Source organism: Branchiostoma floridae, chromosome 16, assembly GCF_000003815.2.
Source record: "Branchiostoma floridae strain S238N-H82 chromosome 16, Bfl_VNyyK, whole genome shotgun sequence".
Lineage (NCBI taxonomy): Eukaryota > Metazoa > Chordata > Leptocardii > Amphioxiformes > Branchiostomatidae > Branchiostoma > Branchiostoma floridae.
In genome coordinates, this window is record NC_049994.1 from 17107276 (window position 1) to 17123977 (window position 16702).

The window sequence follows — 16702 nt, forward strand, 5'->3', positions numbered from 1 at the left end:
AATACTGTATGGACTCAAATTGGGCCTTCTGCGGCTGCATCAGTTAGGGTCATTGCCCTAAACTATTATAGACTGCGTACTTAGGTTGGTAGAGATTTATAACTGATATGCTTTAGCATAAGAAAGCAAGAGAATAGTTGTTGTGTCTTTAAAAAGATCACAATTATAAGACAATTATTATTGTGATATACATGGTTCTGCATGTACAAAATGGTACAACAGTACATTTTCTTCGTCTTTAACTTGCAAACAATGTCATAGTTACAACATAAAGAACAAGATACTAATTCAGACGGTCATAACATTGACAGTTATTTCAATGGTTAATGGTGGATCTATGAATATTTGTATACTATTATGTGACGATATGATTTAGGGCATGTGCCTGTTTCAAAAAATACCAGAATGCAGTCATCTCTATACACCAATAACTACTAGTATACTGAAACAGTATCTTATACCGGTATGTGACATTGAACTTTTTCTCTCTCCTTTGTGTCAAATCCTAGCGAAGCCAAAGAGACTGTATCCGCATACATAATGGTGATATCCACCCTATCACATCAAGCAGGGAAAGCAAACGTCCCTTTGGACATTATCACTTAAAACAAAGTATTCCGAATATTAGTTCAAGCACACAAATTCATATATGGGGAAGGCTTTTGCGAATTATATGCAAAACATACATTGTGATAAGAGAAAATCGAATATTATGAAAACCAACAAGCCATCACGTAAACTTGTTTGTTATCTTAACTTTGAGTCCATAAACAAGGGAAAAAGAAACGCCGGTGAACATAAAGCTCTTGTCAAAACATGACACACACATTCACACCAACAGTTGTGTTTCTCCGTTGAATTCCATTGATGAAAGCTCGGTCATTGGTTCAACTTTAAGCTGTGGAGCGCAGTTGCGGTCCTCCGCCCGACTACCCTGAGAAAGGAGTAAAGAATTGATCATTATCCACGCTAAGAACGTTATGTTTCTTGGTGCGTGTGCCTGTCCATCTATAGCATAATATGGCAATATATTTATAACAATAATAATCACCAGGTGTATTTTGCCAGCCAGTAGGTACCCAAATTATGAGTAATGAGGCTGTTTAACGTGGTCGAGGCACCTCCTCGAGCACAGGACCCCCGTTTTACGTCACTCCCGGAAGACGATTTCGTGGAAAGCTTCGTGAGGCTACAGCAATCCGGTCGTCGTTGGGGTCTCCCATCCAAGAACTGCCCGGACCGCGCGTTGCTTAACTTCCGAGATCGAGGGATCGGGTGTACCAACGCGCCACGCTGTTTCAAAACTATGGGAGCGTTACGTTTGACCTAAATTCACGTCACATGGGAGGAAAAAAACGTGTCGTCCGAACTATTACAAACACGTCAGACTAAAATGGGGTATAACCGACGTCCTTTTATCAATAACTTAGTTAACGATTGAGTAAGACGTGAATTGTCCACGACCCACTTTGTAGAACGTACGTGACGTGCTGAGATCCGTGTTTAACTCACATGGCAGATAACAGATAACAGATGGCACACGTCCGACATACCAAAACACGTCGCACATGGCTTATGTTGCTGGAAATGACGCCGCAGCGTGTTCACCACCATCACAGTTGCTAACCATGCTGACCACACATCTGTAATCTCCAAGCAGATCCTACGGTAGCACAAGATAGTATGAAAAGCTGGCAGAGGAGTGAAGCCGGCTTAGGAGTGTGTTTCGCTACATGGCAAATGGACACCTTTTGGCTGACCACACTCCTTGGCCAGTTTGGTACTATCTTATGCCATCGTAGGATCTGCTTGGAGATTAGCATCTGTACATTTCCAGTACCAACTTGACAGTGTGCCAAAAAAGTAGTTACTCAAGCAAATGGATATGGTTTTGGAAACGGTCAGACGTTTCAACTGCTATTCAGCATTTTTCGTCAGTGACACCGAAGAGATCTAGTTTCTAGAAAACTGTTGGATAGCAGTTGGAACGTCTGAACGTTTCCAAACCATATCCAGTTGCCTGAATAACTACTTTTTGCCGTATTTTATTATCTGGATGTCTAACCTACATCGACGTACCTGACAGTGTGTTTCTGTAGTCGATACAACCATGGCAGTTACAGTGGTGTACGGTGTTTCCACACCAGGCGGCGGTTGAGCAGCACGGGATCACACCGTAAGGGTCGCACTCGGCAGGTTGGCCGTTTTCTGCAGGGTAGTGCTGTCCGCAGCGGCCATCATCGCGCCACATCTTGGGACCTTCTGGCGATATCCCGTCAGCTGCTGCAACGGGTCGTAACAAGTGCCATATATATATATTATATATATATTATATTATATATATACATCATATATATATATATATATATATATATATATATATATAACCGCACGCCTCTAGAACAACGAATATGTAGATACTGCAATTTAGATAAGTTAGTAGTAGAATGTACATTTTGTAGTAGAATGCAGTTTGTACAAGAAAGAGAGAGCTGAACTCTATAGACTGATAGAACTCATGTTCCCCCACTTCATGCAACTAAGTAATATAGACAAATTTATATTTCTTATGAATTTAGACACATCTTTACTTATAAAGCATATCTGTTCCTATATTTTCAATATCACAAAGAAACGAGAAGTCGAATTCACGTAGTAGAATTACAATTCTTGTGTATTGTAGATTCATTGTATATATTTCATGTATCTCTTGTTTCGACCTGTACTGAACCCAGTGGGTATGTATGTACAATGAAGGTCTTCATTCATTCATTCATTCATATAATCTGTGTCGCCCCCCGCCTATGTTCAATGAATCGAATGTACACGGATGTGCTATCCCAAATGTGCTCCATCCCAAAATCGCTTTTGGTATAGAAGCACGTTTGGGATGCAGGCCTATCCCAAATTAGCTCCATCCCAAAAGCGCTTTTGGGATAGAAGTAATTTTGGGATGTAACAACGGATTTCTTCCTCTTTCAGAATCTAGAGCTCGGGTAAGTCGTCATTCTTCTAAGTGTTGGTTACAGCCAGTCCGCTAGGTGTCACTCTGCTTTAGCTGGCAGTCACATGATAATAGTATTATTCCCTCGGACGTCATGACAAAGTGGTGCAGATCTGAGCCCTCTAACGTTTAATTTTGGAACTGCAGAGGCGTTTTTGTCAAGACATTCATATCATCCTCAGTTGTCAGGATCGTCAAAAGTCACGATGTACCTTACCTGTTTCGGCGAAAACCTCGACCTCGCAAATCTGCAGATTTTCGGACCGTCCCATCACCTGAATGAGATGGCAACAACACATTTTAGTAATAACAACCTTAACTCTCTACACTCATACAGAGATCAAGAATGTATTAGCTAGGTACTTTTTCTTTACTTAATGGTCACCAGGCAACAAGACCTGAAGGTCATTTCAAGGTGTTACCTGAAGGCCACTACAAGGTTACGTGTTACATTGTAACTGTAACAGCATCTCTTTGCCCTTAGTCAGAAACATCAAGGTTGAGATCAGCTCAACTGCTCACTAAAAGTCTCGGCACTACCTGACTCAATAGGCGAAGTAGTGGTTACGAATGCCGAGGCTGAGACTTCCCAGGGTGGTACTGAAGTGGTTCCCAGCAGGAAAAAAGATGGGGGGGGGGGAGGCAAACCATAACGTGGAGGAGAACTGTGGAGCGAGACCATGATGAGATGTGATGCACCTGGGAGGGGGTGCAACGGACAGCTGTGAATAGAAATGTATGCAACAATGACGGCCCGCCTCAGTGAACAATGATACTAGTATGTGGCAACGATGATGATGATGATGATTACCTGAATGGACACATAACGGCCGGACATCGGCTGGTCGCAGTACACCACAATGGTCGCACCATTGGCTGGACGTGCCGTGTAAGTCTCCCCACACTGGTCATTCTGGGCGAAGTTCTCATTCGGGCCTACTCGAACCTGGAAGTTTCGCAGTCGATCTCCTACAAATACAATCAACTGAGAGTTTATAAAGATATCATTTAAGTTATCTTGAAATCAATAATAATAATAATAATGATAATAGGTTTATTGCAAATTCTTGCCCGAGGGCTAATTGCAAGTGACAAAAATGACAGGCAAATAATGGTAAACAGCATAGTAAGCGACTTAGAGACACGAGACACTGAATCATCACTCCTGAAGAAGGTCGACGGAAGTGCGAAAATTCGAGGTAAGCAATATTTGGTGTTGTATCTTCAATATAGATTACATCAACACAGATGAGCTTTCATGCTGATTACATAGATGTTTGGAAAAGACAGGATTTTTAATTCTCTAAAAGATGTGTCAATTTTAATAACACTTTAAACAAACCAAATGTGGGGTAGTGTATACGTAGCATAACATAAGGGTGTTTGGCCCAGGAGCAAAAGAAGGGTCCTGGGTTTAAATCCTGTCATGCCACTGATCTTGTGCTCTAAGCAACTTTAAAATACGACTGTACTCACTCCACCTAGAAGTAAAAAGGTACGGATTTCGGAAATTATGTTAAATTAAGGCCCCGTGTTTGAGGACGTAAAAGGACCTATACCTCCAACACATAAAAGACCCAACCACACTTGTGAGAAGTAAGAAAGATGAAGCCCCTGTAAAGTAGGGGTCTTTCCCGGTGGGAGTAGATCACTTAAATTTTTCGCTTGTAACGAACCTGCCCCCCAAACAAATAACGACAATGCCCGCAAAAAGGCCGAAAAGGAGGCTAACAAAACTGATGCGTTATGCCATAAGAAAACAACAACAACAAAACAAACAAACAAACAATAATGAACTAACCGCAGCAGTCCCCCCTGTTGAGAACGCTGACCCGGTTAACGGTGTAGGGATCCCCAGCCCCCAGGTCCACCTTCCACCACGGCTGATACACTTGGTTGGTGTGAAGGCACTGGTTGTACCAGGAAACGGCCGTCCCTCTGAAGCCGTCCACAGCCTTTTCGGGTCCCCAATGTGAAGGATGAGAGCTTGCTGTTGCTGGCTTGCCAAAGGCAACGTTACTTTCTGAAAGAAAAAACAACAACGATGGAGAATACACGCAAAGGTTGCGAAGGTACGATGTGAGCGGATCAAACCATTCTGGCCAAAAAGGGGATAGGGAATTTCCCGAGCAGCCTCGTAACCCCTGCTTCACCTTTAAGTCAGTGATGAGCTTGATGTTTCTGACTTAGGGAGAAGAGATGCTGCTACAGTTATCGTTATGGACCGTTCTTCATCTTCATGATGGTAACATTAGGCCCAACGACTAAAAAAAAAATAGTTCACCTATATGCGCGGGGTAAGCTATATCCGTCTTTGTATACACTAGTGGGCATTTAGGATACCCAGTCGACCTACAGTGCACGTGTTTTCAAGTTGCAATATTAAAAAAAAAACACGGTCGGACAACTTGACCATGGTTTTGAAAACAACGGATATTGCTTACACCGCGGATATGTATGAACTAGCGTTAAGGATGCCTGGATCTTTTCGTGTTGATTTTGTTTTAATTTATGCATGATGAGATTTGAGTTGGCGTCCACAAAAAGTCCTACTTTGAAAACACAGAAAACAGAAATTAGACATCATGATCACCTTTTACAGCTTGGCAAATGGTAACTACACACTGGTAACTACACTCAGATGACCCCCCCCCCCCATTACACACTGCCACTGTTTTCTTCAGCACGGAAACAGGAACAACATGTAAATCAATTGACATGCAAACCCACGAGGCAAGTGTTAAGATAGCAGAACACTAGTATTTATCCGCGACCCAATGACGTAGGGGGAAAATGTAGTGCGGCCGAAATCTGGAAGCGTCTGTAAACACTGTAACGTGAAAGACAGCGGGGCATGAACTTTGCTATATGGTAGTATAACATGTCGGCGTTCAGCTCGTATGTATAATATCATGATGTCCATTTGGTGTATTACAGCTGACTGCCCCGGTGAGCTGGGTGCAGATCCGCAGGGCTCCGCATGACCTCATTTAAAAACGGGCGTAAAAACATTTTTTAAACTATAACTTTTGTTTTTGTTTTTCAGTTGTTTTGTGTTTTGCAGGTTATACCCTGGACTTAACGTGCCTGTTATGCGTAATACATCGTGTTGTATTCTCTATATACCCACCTGTGATACAGTGGTATGACGCCTCCAAGTACTTCTGCACACCCCAGCAGGGGTCTTCACCGAAAATGGAGTATGCGGCCCGCACGGCGCACTGCCGTTTGCCCTGGCAGGCGCTCCGCACCACTGACAAGCTGTTGACTGCCCGGCAGTCGGCGCGACAGGTGGAGCAAGGGCAGGCGTGGTCGGTCGACGTGCGGCCGTAGTTGGCGTCCAAGATCAGGAGCGTCTTTCCCTCCACGCACGACAGCTGCAAGGTGCCACTCTCACCACAAGCATAGGCTGTTGCTGTATCAATGTTTGAGAATCAATGTTGTCAGTATCTCAACAGAAACTGTAGTTGGGGTAGAGATTGTATAATCTCGAAGCGGATCTTGCGGTGGCATAAGGTAGTACCACCGAGGTGACCAATGAAACTCCTCTGCCAGCTTAACTCCTTCCCAAGCTACCTCCTATTTAATGATATATCTGAGTGCTTTGACCCCACAAAATGTGACCCTGCAGTCCAAATTAGTCATCTAGCTGCCAACAGAAGGTATTGGAAGAAACGTACAGTCGCCTCCGCCGCAGCCGACCAATGATGATGATGACGATTATACTAGCTTATACCACAGCATATTTGTTTGGAGATTACAGATTGTATACGTTTTCCGGTTACATCATCGCCGTTTCTACGAATCGATAGAGATCTGAATTGGAATATGTTTGCCGAGAGAGACGCCAACATCCCCATTCCTGACACTAGTGTGTTAAATCCATGGACAGCTGTGTTTTAATGAGTTCATGTTTGCTGTCACCTGTATTCAGACACCACAGGAAGAATGCTACTCTAGAAGAATGCTTGCTTTATGCAAAAAGCAGACCTACAATAAATCGACACAAAATGTCTTTAAAGTAGAAAGTTTACATACAAACAAAATACATACAAAAGTCGTGTACTGTTTACCTTCATGGTCTAACTTAGCCAAACTACTCCTCTGTTTATCCTTACTCCAACACATTTACATATATACATATACATGTATATGGTGACCAGTCCGTCTTGTTCTGTCCTAACAAACTTGCCACATAATGTGATTAAACCACAGGGTGTCTTCTTCATTACCAGTAACCATGGTGACCGCCGTCTGGTCTGGAGTAAAAACAATATGTTTCCCCCCATGAAGGTAAACCTAAAACTTCATATACGTGTACATGTATATGGTGACCAGTGCCTCTTGTTTTGTCCTAATAGACTTGCCACATAATGTGATTAATTGCCACATAATGTGATTACTTGCCACATAATGTGATTACTTGCCACATAATGTGATTGAACACCACATGGTGCCTGCTTCATTACCAGTGAACATTGTGACCGCCGTCTGGCCCAGACCATTGACCTTAATTGTATAGAGAGGAAACGGAGCAAAACAATATGCATCTCTTCAAAGGAAGGTACACATAAAAAGGAACATGGCACTGAGAAATCTTACCATGTGGCGGGGTGAAGACGAATCTCTGTGACAATGAGTGGTCCCGGGTACGCGCAACCTGCACTTTCGTCTGGTCAATCTTAGCCTTCACCTCTAACATCAGGCCTAGTGAATGTCGTTTAGACTTGGGTTAGAATCCTCTTAAATATCAGACATTTTTCAACGGATTTGTTAAATGCAAGGCCATTTAACCGCTCCTATAAATACATGTATATGCAATGGCTTAAGTTCATGAAGGAAAGTATTTTGCTAGGAGATATAAAACAACAACGCGCTTTATTGACACGACAGAAAGTACAGTGACTTTTGTATGTTCAAATATAAGCTACAACAAAATAGTGAATATATATATAATATATATATATATATATATATATATATATATATATATATATATATATATACATATATATATATACACACACATATACATATATATAGAGAGAGAGAGAGATAGAGAGAGAGAGAGAGGTGAACAGCGTTTTTGCAGGCATAAATATTCTATATGTACAGGAGGAGAACAGTTGTCTTCGATAGAGTTCCATAGTTCGACGGTCCGAGGAAAGAAGCTGTTGCTGTAGAAGTATCTTAATTGTGTATAAAGAACTGTGTTAACAGCTAAGGTGGACCTACTGACTTTGCAACTGGGCCGCTTCCTGCTTAGTTAATCCGTACACATTCGGGCTTGGCCACATCACAGCAAAGTACAGGAGAACAAAGGCCTTGCTGTAGGTCCAGTTTGCCATGTTGATCGTTCTTGGGCTAAGAATAAAGAAATGCAACGTTAACAGCCGGCTTTGTTAACTATGATAACTTGCAAAAGTAAGCGGTCGTGTGAGTAAGAGTGTTCCGCCCAGTTCCAAACGGTCCCTGGTTCGAGCCCTGTCGTGTCACCGACCTTGTGTCCGTAGGAAAGGGACTTAACACAACTTGTCTCACTCCACCCTGCTGTAAATGAAATGGGTACATGACTTCGGATGTTAAAAGACGATGGGAGGAGAGGGTTGGGATTCGCCTCCCAATACCGTGCGCTAGGCACATGTGCCTTAAAAAGGCATTGGGACTACCCGTACATGTATGTACCTTTACCGTTTTTACTTGCCAAAGGTACCCTCTGGTCTAGTTTTACCTGTATCACACGATGGAATCAACGCAATCTACTGGCTAACACTACAAAGTTAACGGAATGTAAAGTACAGGTCCTTTTCCTTACATTCCTGGCTAGACTTTGTGTCCTTAGGTAAGGCATGAAACATTTCCCGACTCCGCCCAGGTACCTGGCTTGGTTGAAATGTTTGGGGAGGTAAAATTTAAAAGGCGATGGAATTAGAAGGATGGGTCTATGACATCATAGTCGACTGGCCTCAAAAAGGCTTTTGGAACTTTAACTTTTACATAGTCATACCCATTTAAAAGATGGCTTCCCATGACTTACCTTGTCTATGAGGATGTCTCTACATGGACGGAGTGTTGACAAACCCCTACGCGACCACCTGGCTTCTGGTCTTCGTGCAACGTACACTATGTATGTATACATATATATATATATATATATATATATATATATATATATATATATATAGAATTGCATGTAACAACGTTTAAAATGTCATTACTTATCTGTTGTTATTGCATTACATGAGCACAATGGCTTTATTTTCGGCAGCTCTTGCAACTTGAAGCAACAATATATGTTCATTAGTAGTCAATTAAATGGTAATTAGTTGTCTGGGAGGAGAGAAACATATTTCTGTTAATCAAGTCCAATGCCAAGCAACCATTTGTTAAGACATGCCAAACACATCCTAAATTCAATTTGCGGGGAAAATGGAAGGGTTTTAGCCTATAGTCAAAACCCGTCCTGGGTTCAAATTCGGATGTTATACTGCTCTTGATAAATACCTTAACACCAAAAAGCCCACTTTGAAAAGGGATAAGGAATGTTTACTGACGCCCATAGACCAACTTGCTCCAAAGTTACAACAGATTACATGACCAACTGAACGTCTTGTCTTTGTGTTACGCATGTAACAACGTTTAAAGTCTATTAAGTCTAACGTCTGCAGTGACTAATCTGTTCTAATAACTGCATTACGTGAACACAAGGGCTTTCAGGTTAAGGTTGACTGCAAAGAAATAAAAGAATGGTGTCTCCGCATGGGGTACCAGTTCCCCACTTGGCCTTTTTTTGTGCATTAATTACTCTTTACAGTCAAATCTGTACTAGTGACAACTTCTAAAAAGGGGAAATCTGTACTCTCCAAGCAGAGGTTAGGCTCCCGCTGTTTTTTAACGTTTTTTTAGTCGTTTTTATCGGGCTTTCTATTCTTTTTTATATCTTGCTGTGTCAAAACCTAACCTCTGCCTGCAGTCGCAGTTTGGCTGGCGTACTTCAAGAAAAATGACAAAATAGAAAGCCCGATAAAAACGACTAAAAAAACGTTTAAAAAAACAGCCGAAGCCTAACCTCTGCTTGGAGAGTAGGAAATCTGGCCATTGATTTACAGTCAAACCTGTGCAAATACAGACAAAAAGTAAACACCTCTACAACAGGAAAACTTGGCCATTGACACAAAGTAAAACCTGTACTAGTGACTACTTCTACATAAGCATCATCTGGCCATAAATATACAGTCAAACCTGTACTAGTGATCACTTCCACATAAGGATCATCTGGCCATAAATATACAGTCAAACTTGTACTAGTGATCACTTCTACATAAGGATCATCTGGCCATAAATATACAGTCAAACTTGTACTAGTGATCATTTGTACATAAGGATCATCTGGCTATAAATATACAGTCAAACTTGTACTAGTGATCACTTCTACATAAGGATCATCTGGCCATAAATATACAGTCAAACCTGTACTAGTGATCACTTCTACATTAGGATCATCTGGCCATAAATATACAGTCAAACCTGTACTAGTGATCACTTCTACATTAGGATAATCTGGCCATAAATATACAGTCAAACCTGTACTAGTGATCACTTCTACATAAGCATCATCTGGCCATAAATATACAGTCAAACTTGTACTTGTGATCATTTCTACATAAGGATCATCTGGCCATAAATATACAGTCAAACTTGTACTAGAGATCACTTCTACATAAGGATCATCTGGCCATAAATATACAGTCAAACCTGTACTAGAGATCACATCCACAAGAACCACCTGACTATTGATACACACTCAAATCTGTGCAAGTGACCCCTTCACTTTTCGCAATATATTAAAGTAAGGGTTGGATGCTTCAGACAGTATTTATCAGTGAGATAGAGATGACAACGCTCTCACTGGTAGAACGGGTACGTAAATGTCTTATGGGTAGTAGAAAGCAGTGTCTGACAAATTACTGGAGTAGATCAAGGAAACACCATGTGGCGTGGAAAGATGGTTACAGTGCCGTCTTGTGGGTTAGTCGCCACCAACTGTCCATCCAGTCCCATGGTCAGACCCCACGGGTTTGTAATGTTCGCGACAGTACGGACAAACTCCCCGTGGCTTGTGAACATGTCTACCCTGTTGTTGCCACTGTTTGCCACGATGATGTGACCCATGGGTGTAATACAGATGTCTTTGGGGAATATCAGTCGGCCCTCCTGGTGTCCAAATGATCCAAATGTGAATATTTTGTTTCCAGAGTGACTATACACCTGAACACTAACGTAGTCCGTCAGCAGGATATTTCCGTCGTTGTCAGACATGACTCCATGGATTCCCACACTTCGCTCTTTACCTAACGCTTTAAAACTCCGAACTAGAAAGCCATTGGGTTGGAACATCATCATAGTTTGTCCCTCTCCCACAATAACTTTGTTGTTGCGCGCGTCTATCGCAATGCGGGGCTGAGGAATCTGATTCAAGAAGCGTACATCGAACTTCTTTATAGGCAGTCCATCCCTACGGTACTGTACGACATGTGCGTCAGGACTAAATATAACCTTTCCCCCCACTACCCACAGGTAGCCAGGTTTCACATCAATAGCAACACTGAAGGGATGTATTCTCCTATTTTCACCCGGTAATATCGTTGGGAAGAGACGCAGATATGTCCCATTAATGCTGAAGACTTGAACGCGATTGTTACTCAAGTCAGTCACAAATATCTCGTTGTCAGCAGATACAGCCACTCCGTTGTTTTCTCTAAATTTTCCAGGTTCCTTTCCTCTCCCACCAAAGGTGATCTTCGGCATCTTTCTGCATCTGTCATGGTTTTCTGCAAGAGGTGATAAACAATTTGTAGGCGCAATAGTTATTTACTGTGTACTATATATATATATATATATATATATATATATATATATATATATATATATATATATATATATATATATATATCGCACTTTTTTAATTTACTCTTGGAACTGACATTTTTAAAATGAGGTTTTAGATGGTTAAAATATGTTGCAGTTGCTTGCAAACGTTGCGTGTTTAGTGGTATATAAATTTCCAACTTCCCGACGACAGCCAGTTCAGAATCTACAAAGAAAATTTGCAATGCATGTTCGTAAACTAAGAAACCAGTGTAGACTGGGGCTCTATAGAACTGTAAAGTTATGTAACTGCCAACCCACTTCACACTAAATGGCGAGTCAGTGCACGTGCAGTCATTTCTTTTATATTCTGTCCCTGGTGTCCACAATCTTACTTCTTTGTGCAACTTTACTTCAACTTCTCATCTTTTGTCTATGTATTTTACACATGGCATGAAGAGTATATTGTACTTAGTAAATTGTCACAGTCAGGCCAGTGGCAAACTATTGAAGTCCATGTTGAAAATTATCCGATTATAGATTCTGAAGTACATGTACGACTTGATAATTCATATAGTATTCCTGGGGTCTTTAAGGGAAGGTTGATAAGTACATTATTTTGAGGAATCCTAGGAAATACTCTTGAGCAGTGTCCAATATCTTGACATAGTGACCCCCCGCCCCCAACACCACCACGCTAAGATAAACCTTACCTTCACGTTGTGAGCTGTTGGAGACTGCCGGCGGTGTGGGAACAGAACTGCAGCATTCGGCTCCGGTCGGACCAGAGGTAAAGGTAGTAGCCACAGTTGGTGTCAGCTGTAGATAGAGAGCCATTGTTACATCGTCATAGCTTATCTAAACTCATTATGAATTGATGTATTTGTCTGACCATGTCTAATGGTGCATGGTGATCCAATATTTTGCACCAGTCTGTAATTTTGACTAGCATTTTTACTGATTTTGACTAACATGTATTTCCTTATTTAACCTCCTTGATTGATGGAACAATACAGTAAGATCTATTTATAAATTTTCCTCACCTCATCGGCAAAGTGGCAATACCACAAGATATAGACAATCATAAGGCCAAAACCTGGAAAAAATTGTCTACAAAGCAATACACAACCTGCAAGGTCTTAAGACAAAAGCTTACCGCTGGAGGGTTGATGCTACCGAATACCCAGAGAAAGACTCCGCCGACGATGCACAACACGAGGACTGTAGCCGCTGTTACAGCTGAGAACACCCGGTGACGGGTACATTCTGGAAAATAAGTGCGGAAATGAAAATGTATTGCCATGGTGACGGTGTTATGGTTCACATGTATTAAATTGTACATTTGCTGATGTTGCTGTGTTTTAGTATTCGCTTTTTATCCTGGGCCTGGTTGCATTTATAACGGTTGTTTAACACGATGAATGTTTGTAGAGCACTGCTGTCATGGAAAAACGGTCTCCTGTGTGTGGCGAGTGTCCTTGATATCACATGCATTCAACAACAAACACAACTTGCTGACTTATTGAATTTTTCAACATACCGGATAGTGAGTGTTTGTGTGAAAGTATCTAAGTATTTATGTGGGGCCGAACCTGGCATGATGCAACTACGTATACGCACGCGTGGACTTTATGACATGCCTGTACAATTCTTGGAATTTTTTGATAAACTGACGCACACTGTAATGTTAGGCTCGCCCATGAGGCGTCGCCAAAAATCCCAAATTACAGCAGTTGAAGTAAAAGCAACTGCATTTAATCCTAAATTTCTGCCAGGAACAGAAACATTGTGATAGATAATCAAAGTGACAAAGATTTCCATTCAGAAGTTGGATCTACAGCTCGTATACAATTAGCAAACACAAATGGCGTAGCGTCACAAAGGAAGTTCAGCTTGATAGAAAGGATTTCATGATCTATTATAATTTTTTAAGTATAAGACAAGGTGTACCTGCCGGCCAATTGGCACGCGAATACGAGCGAATATCCAAATGCTCGAAATAAGGACACAGCTTACCAAAAGGTGAGGGATGCTGATTTGGTTGAAGCGCATTCGGGACACGTTGCCTTTCCTCACTAACAACGTCAGAAGGATTTGAATCATCGCTCGATGGGTTGGCCAAGACATAATTGTTGTGGCTTGAAGCCGCTGTTGGTTTCTGCATTCTTGTTTCGGTGTGAGTACCCCCTGCCGCCATGTCATCCTGATCCATGTAGGCGACAGCATATGGTTCAATGTCCACATCATCAGAGGCGACATTTGCTGTTTGTCCGTTTTGATCTGCAACACCAGTCCTTGGGAGTGGGTGATCATTCCCACTGTCGCCATGTTCCTGGTATTTAACAGCGTACGGCTGGATGACATCAGAGTCGACTGGTCCAAGGGCAGATTCGTGATCTTCCTGGTATCTAACAGCATATGGCTGAATGCAGGAATTACCAATATTGTTAGCTGACTCGATGACAAGATTAGAAGGGCTTGCCTGTGCCATACTTTTTCTCAGTTCTCAGGCTCTCGGTACGGTTGTCAGACAATGCTTGGTGTGATGTATACTGAAATACTGTGTTGGATAGTTGGATGGATGAAGTGATGTTAGATGTGGCTGTAATCCACGCCAATCTGAGGTTTCTGCCTGTAATATCAGACGGATTGAGTCTGTTCCTCTGCTTGTTCCGAGTTTTTGCCGCCCTGTAACTTGTCTTCGCTACCTCCAGTATACAGAGCACAGATGCGAGCACACGAACATTCAGTTCCAGACAATTGATATTTCCCACGAAAACAGGACAGTTTTTAATCAGTCGCGTAGGAAGGCAACGTCTTCGTCGCCTAGCAACAACAGCTCTTCTGCCGCGAGTGTTGCCTTCGTGTGAATCACGTCTGCATTAATATGCATTTCAGAATTCATTTCAGAACTCTTCATTTGTTGTCTTTTTCAAGAAAAACAAGATAGAACAGCAAAATAAAATGAATTTCCAGTATGCTTGTTTAAAGATACCTTTTTGGTCGAATATCAAAGAGCAGGAAAATAGGTTTTTTTGGTGAAATATCAGTTTTCAATCATAGTCTGACACACGTAATCTCATGAGCAGGCAAAAAAACAATCATCGTACCCGCGAAAACAAAAACCAATCTTTTACTGTCTGCGGTGTAGCTGAGATGTTGCTCTTCTAGTCCTATTAACGATTCCATACTGACATGCTACAAGTTTCTTGACTAACTGGAAATCATATATAGCCCTAAACAATGACCATCCGGCCATTGACATAAAGTCAAACCTGTACATTAGTGATCTTTTCTACACAAAGACCGCACCCGGCCATTGATATAAAGTCAAACCTGTACAAGTGATCTCTTCTACATGAAGACCACACCCGGCCATTGATATACAGTCAAACCTGTCCAAGTGATCACGTCTACATACAGACCAGCTGGCCATTGATATACAATCAAACTTGTCTTAGTGATAACTTCTACATAAGGACCACCTGGTCATTGATATACAGTCAGACCTGTACTAGTGGTCACCTCTATATACAGAGGCCACATAACAAGAGATATACAGTAAAACCTGTACAAGTGATCTCTTCTACATAAAGACCACACCCGGCCATTGATATTCAGTCAAACCTGTTCTGGTGACCACCTCTACACAAGGATCACCTGGACATTAATATACAGTCAAACCTGTTCTAGTGACCACCTCTACATAAGGATCACCTGGAAATTAATATACATTATCATATAGCCAGGCGCCGCGGACCAATCAGAAGGCCCCGTTCCACGTTGGTTATGGCGCCGTAACACGTAGATTCAGGCCAGGCAGGTGGGTATCGCCCCCCTGATTGGTCAGAATGAATCGACACCGGCACCGGTGTCGATTTGCATCGACACCGGCACCAGTGTTGATGCAAATGTTAATGTTAACCAAGCGACAATACCTCAAGACCAAGTCTTGTGTCTAAAGTATATTAGGAACTCTTAAAGACAAAAACTATCTCAACAAATGGTCGACAAAGCAACAACGTGTAAGGCTATAAGACAGAAGCTTACCGCTGGTTGGCTGGTGCTTAAGAATGACCAGAGAAAGAATCCGGCGACGATACACAGCATCAGGATTGTGGCCGTTGTTACCGCCAAGCACACCCGCTGACGTGTACATTCTGAAAAATAACAGCAATGGAATTAGAAATACAGGAATTGGATTCTAGAGCGTTCTGTTAGCAACAAAAATATGTTGAAAGATAAATCATAAAGAGAAGAGAGAACACCAACACTCTCTTAAGACCCTGACTACAATTAGCATATGCAAATGGTGTAGCTACACACAAAGGACATTCTACATAATATGAAACTTGTTTGTTTGTATTATACACCCGGTAAACCGCCTTATGGCGTTTCAAACCAGGTTTGTTCTGAATATACAAGCTGCATTATGAGACGAATCTAATTGATCTAAGCACACCGGAAAGGACCCCGAATATTTTCGATAAGTGTGCTGGGTACTTTAACGTGCTCTCCGCAAACACGGGACCTCCGTCATATCAAGGGACGGCCCAAACCGAAGCTAGGTACTCATTTTCAGTTGAGTGAAGTGAAAGCAAAATCGTGTTATTTGACTTTCCTATTGGCACAAGATCGGTGGCACATCAACAGAGTCGAACCCAAAACCTTTGGGCTATGAATCGAACACTCAGTGCCGATTGCGCCAAACGACCCCACAGTCGTCCACTGATCTAATATCAACTATAATGTGACGCAAGATCTGCGTTCAAAACAGTTCGCGCACAAAAAAAGACTACCTACACGTATATATTTCAAATATATATGAGC

At 41.9% G+C, this 16702-nt stretch overlaps 1 protein-coding gene across 1 annotated transcript; it reads right to left on the reverse strand.

The window, feature by feature from the left end:
* Nucleotides 1-492: 492 nt before the first annotated feature.
* On the reverse strand, nt 493-8352 carry LOC118403022. The gene is made up of 8 exons (XM_035801459.1): nt 8244-8352; nt 7607-7711; nt 6135-6419; nt 4806-5027; nt 3816-3973; nt 3222-3279; nt 2080-2283; nt 493-934 (listed from the first exon to the last, which is right to left on the reverse strand). The coding sequence occupies exons 1-8, from the start codon at nt 8350-8352 to the stop codon at nt 930-932; spliced, it is 1146 nt and encodes a 381-aa protein (XP_035657352.1). The 3' UTR covers nt 493-929.
* Nucleotides 8353-16702: the final 8350 nt, after the last annotated feature.

Coding starts and splice junctions, on each gene's coding strand:
- LOC118403022 (XM_035801459.1), bottom strand. CDS start 8,352: ATGGCAAACTGGACCTACAGCAAGGCCTTTGTTCTCCTGTACTTTGCT. Junction 7,712..8,243: donor GGAAGCGGCCCAGTTGCAAA/GTCAGTAGGTCC, acceptor GACATTCACTAG/GCCTGATGTTAGAGGTGAAG. Junction 5,028..6,134: donor GTCATACCACTGTATCACAG/GTGGGTATATAG, acceptor TTTTTCTTTCAG/AAAGTAACGTTGCCTTTGGC.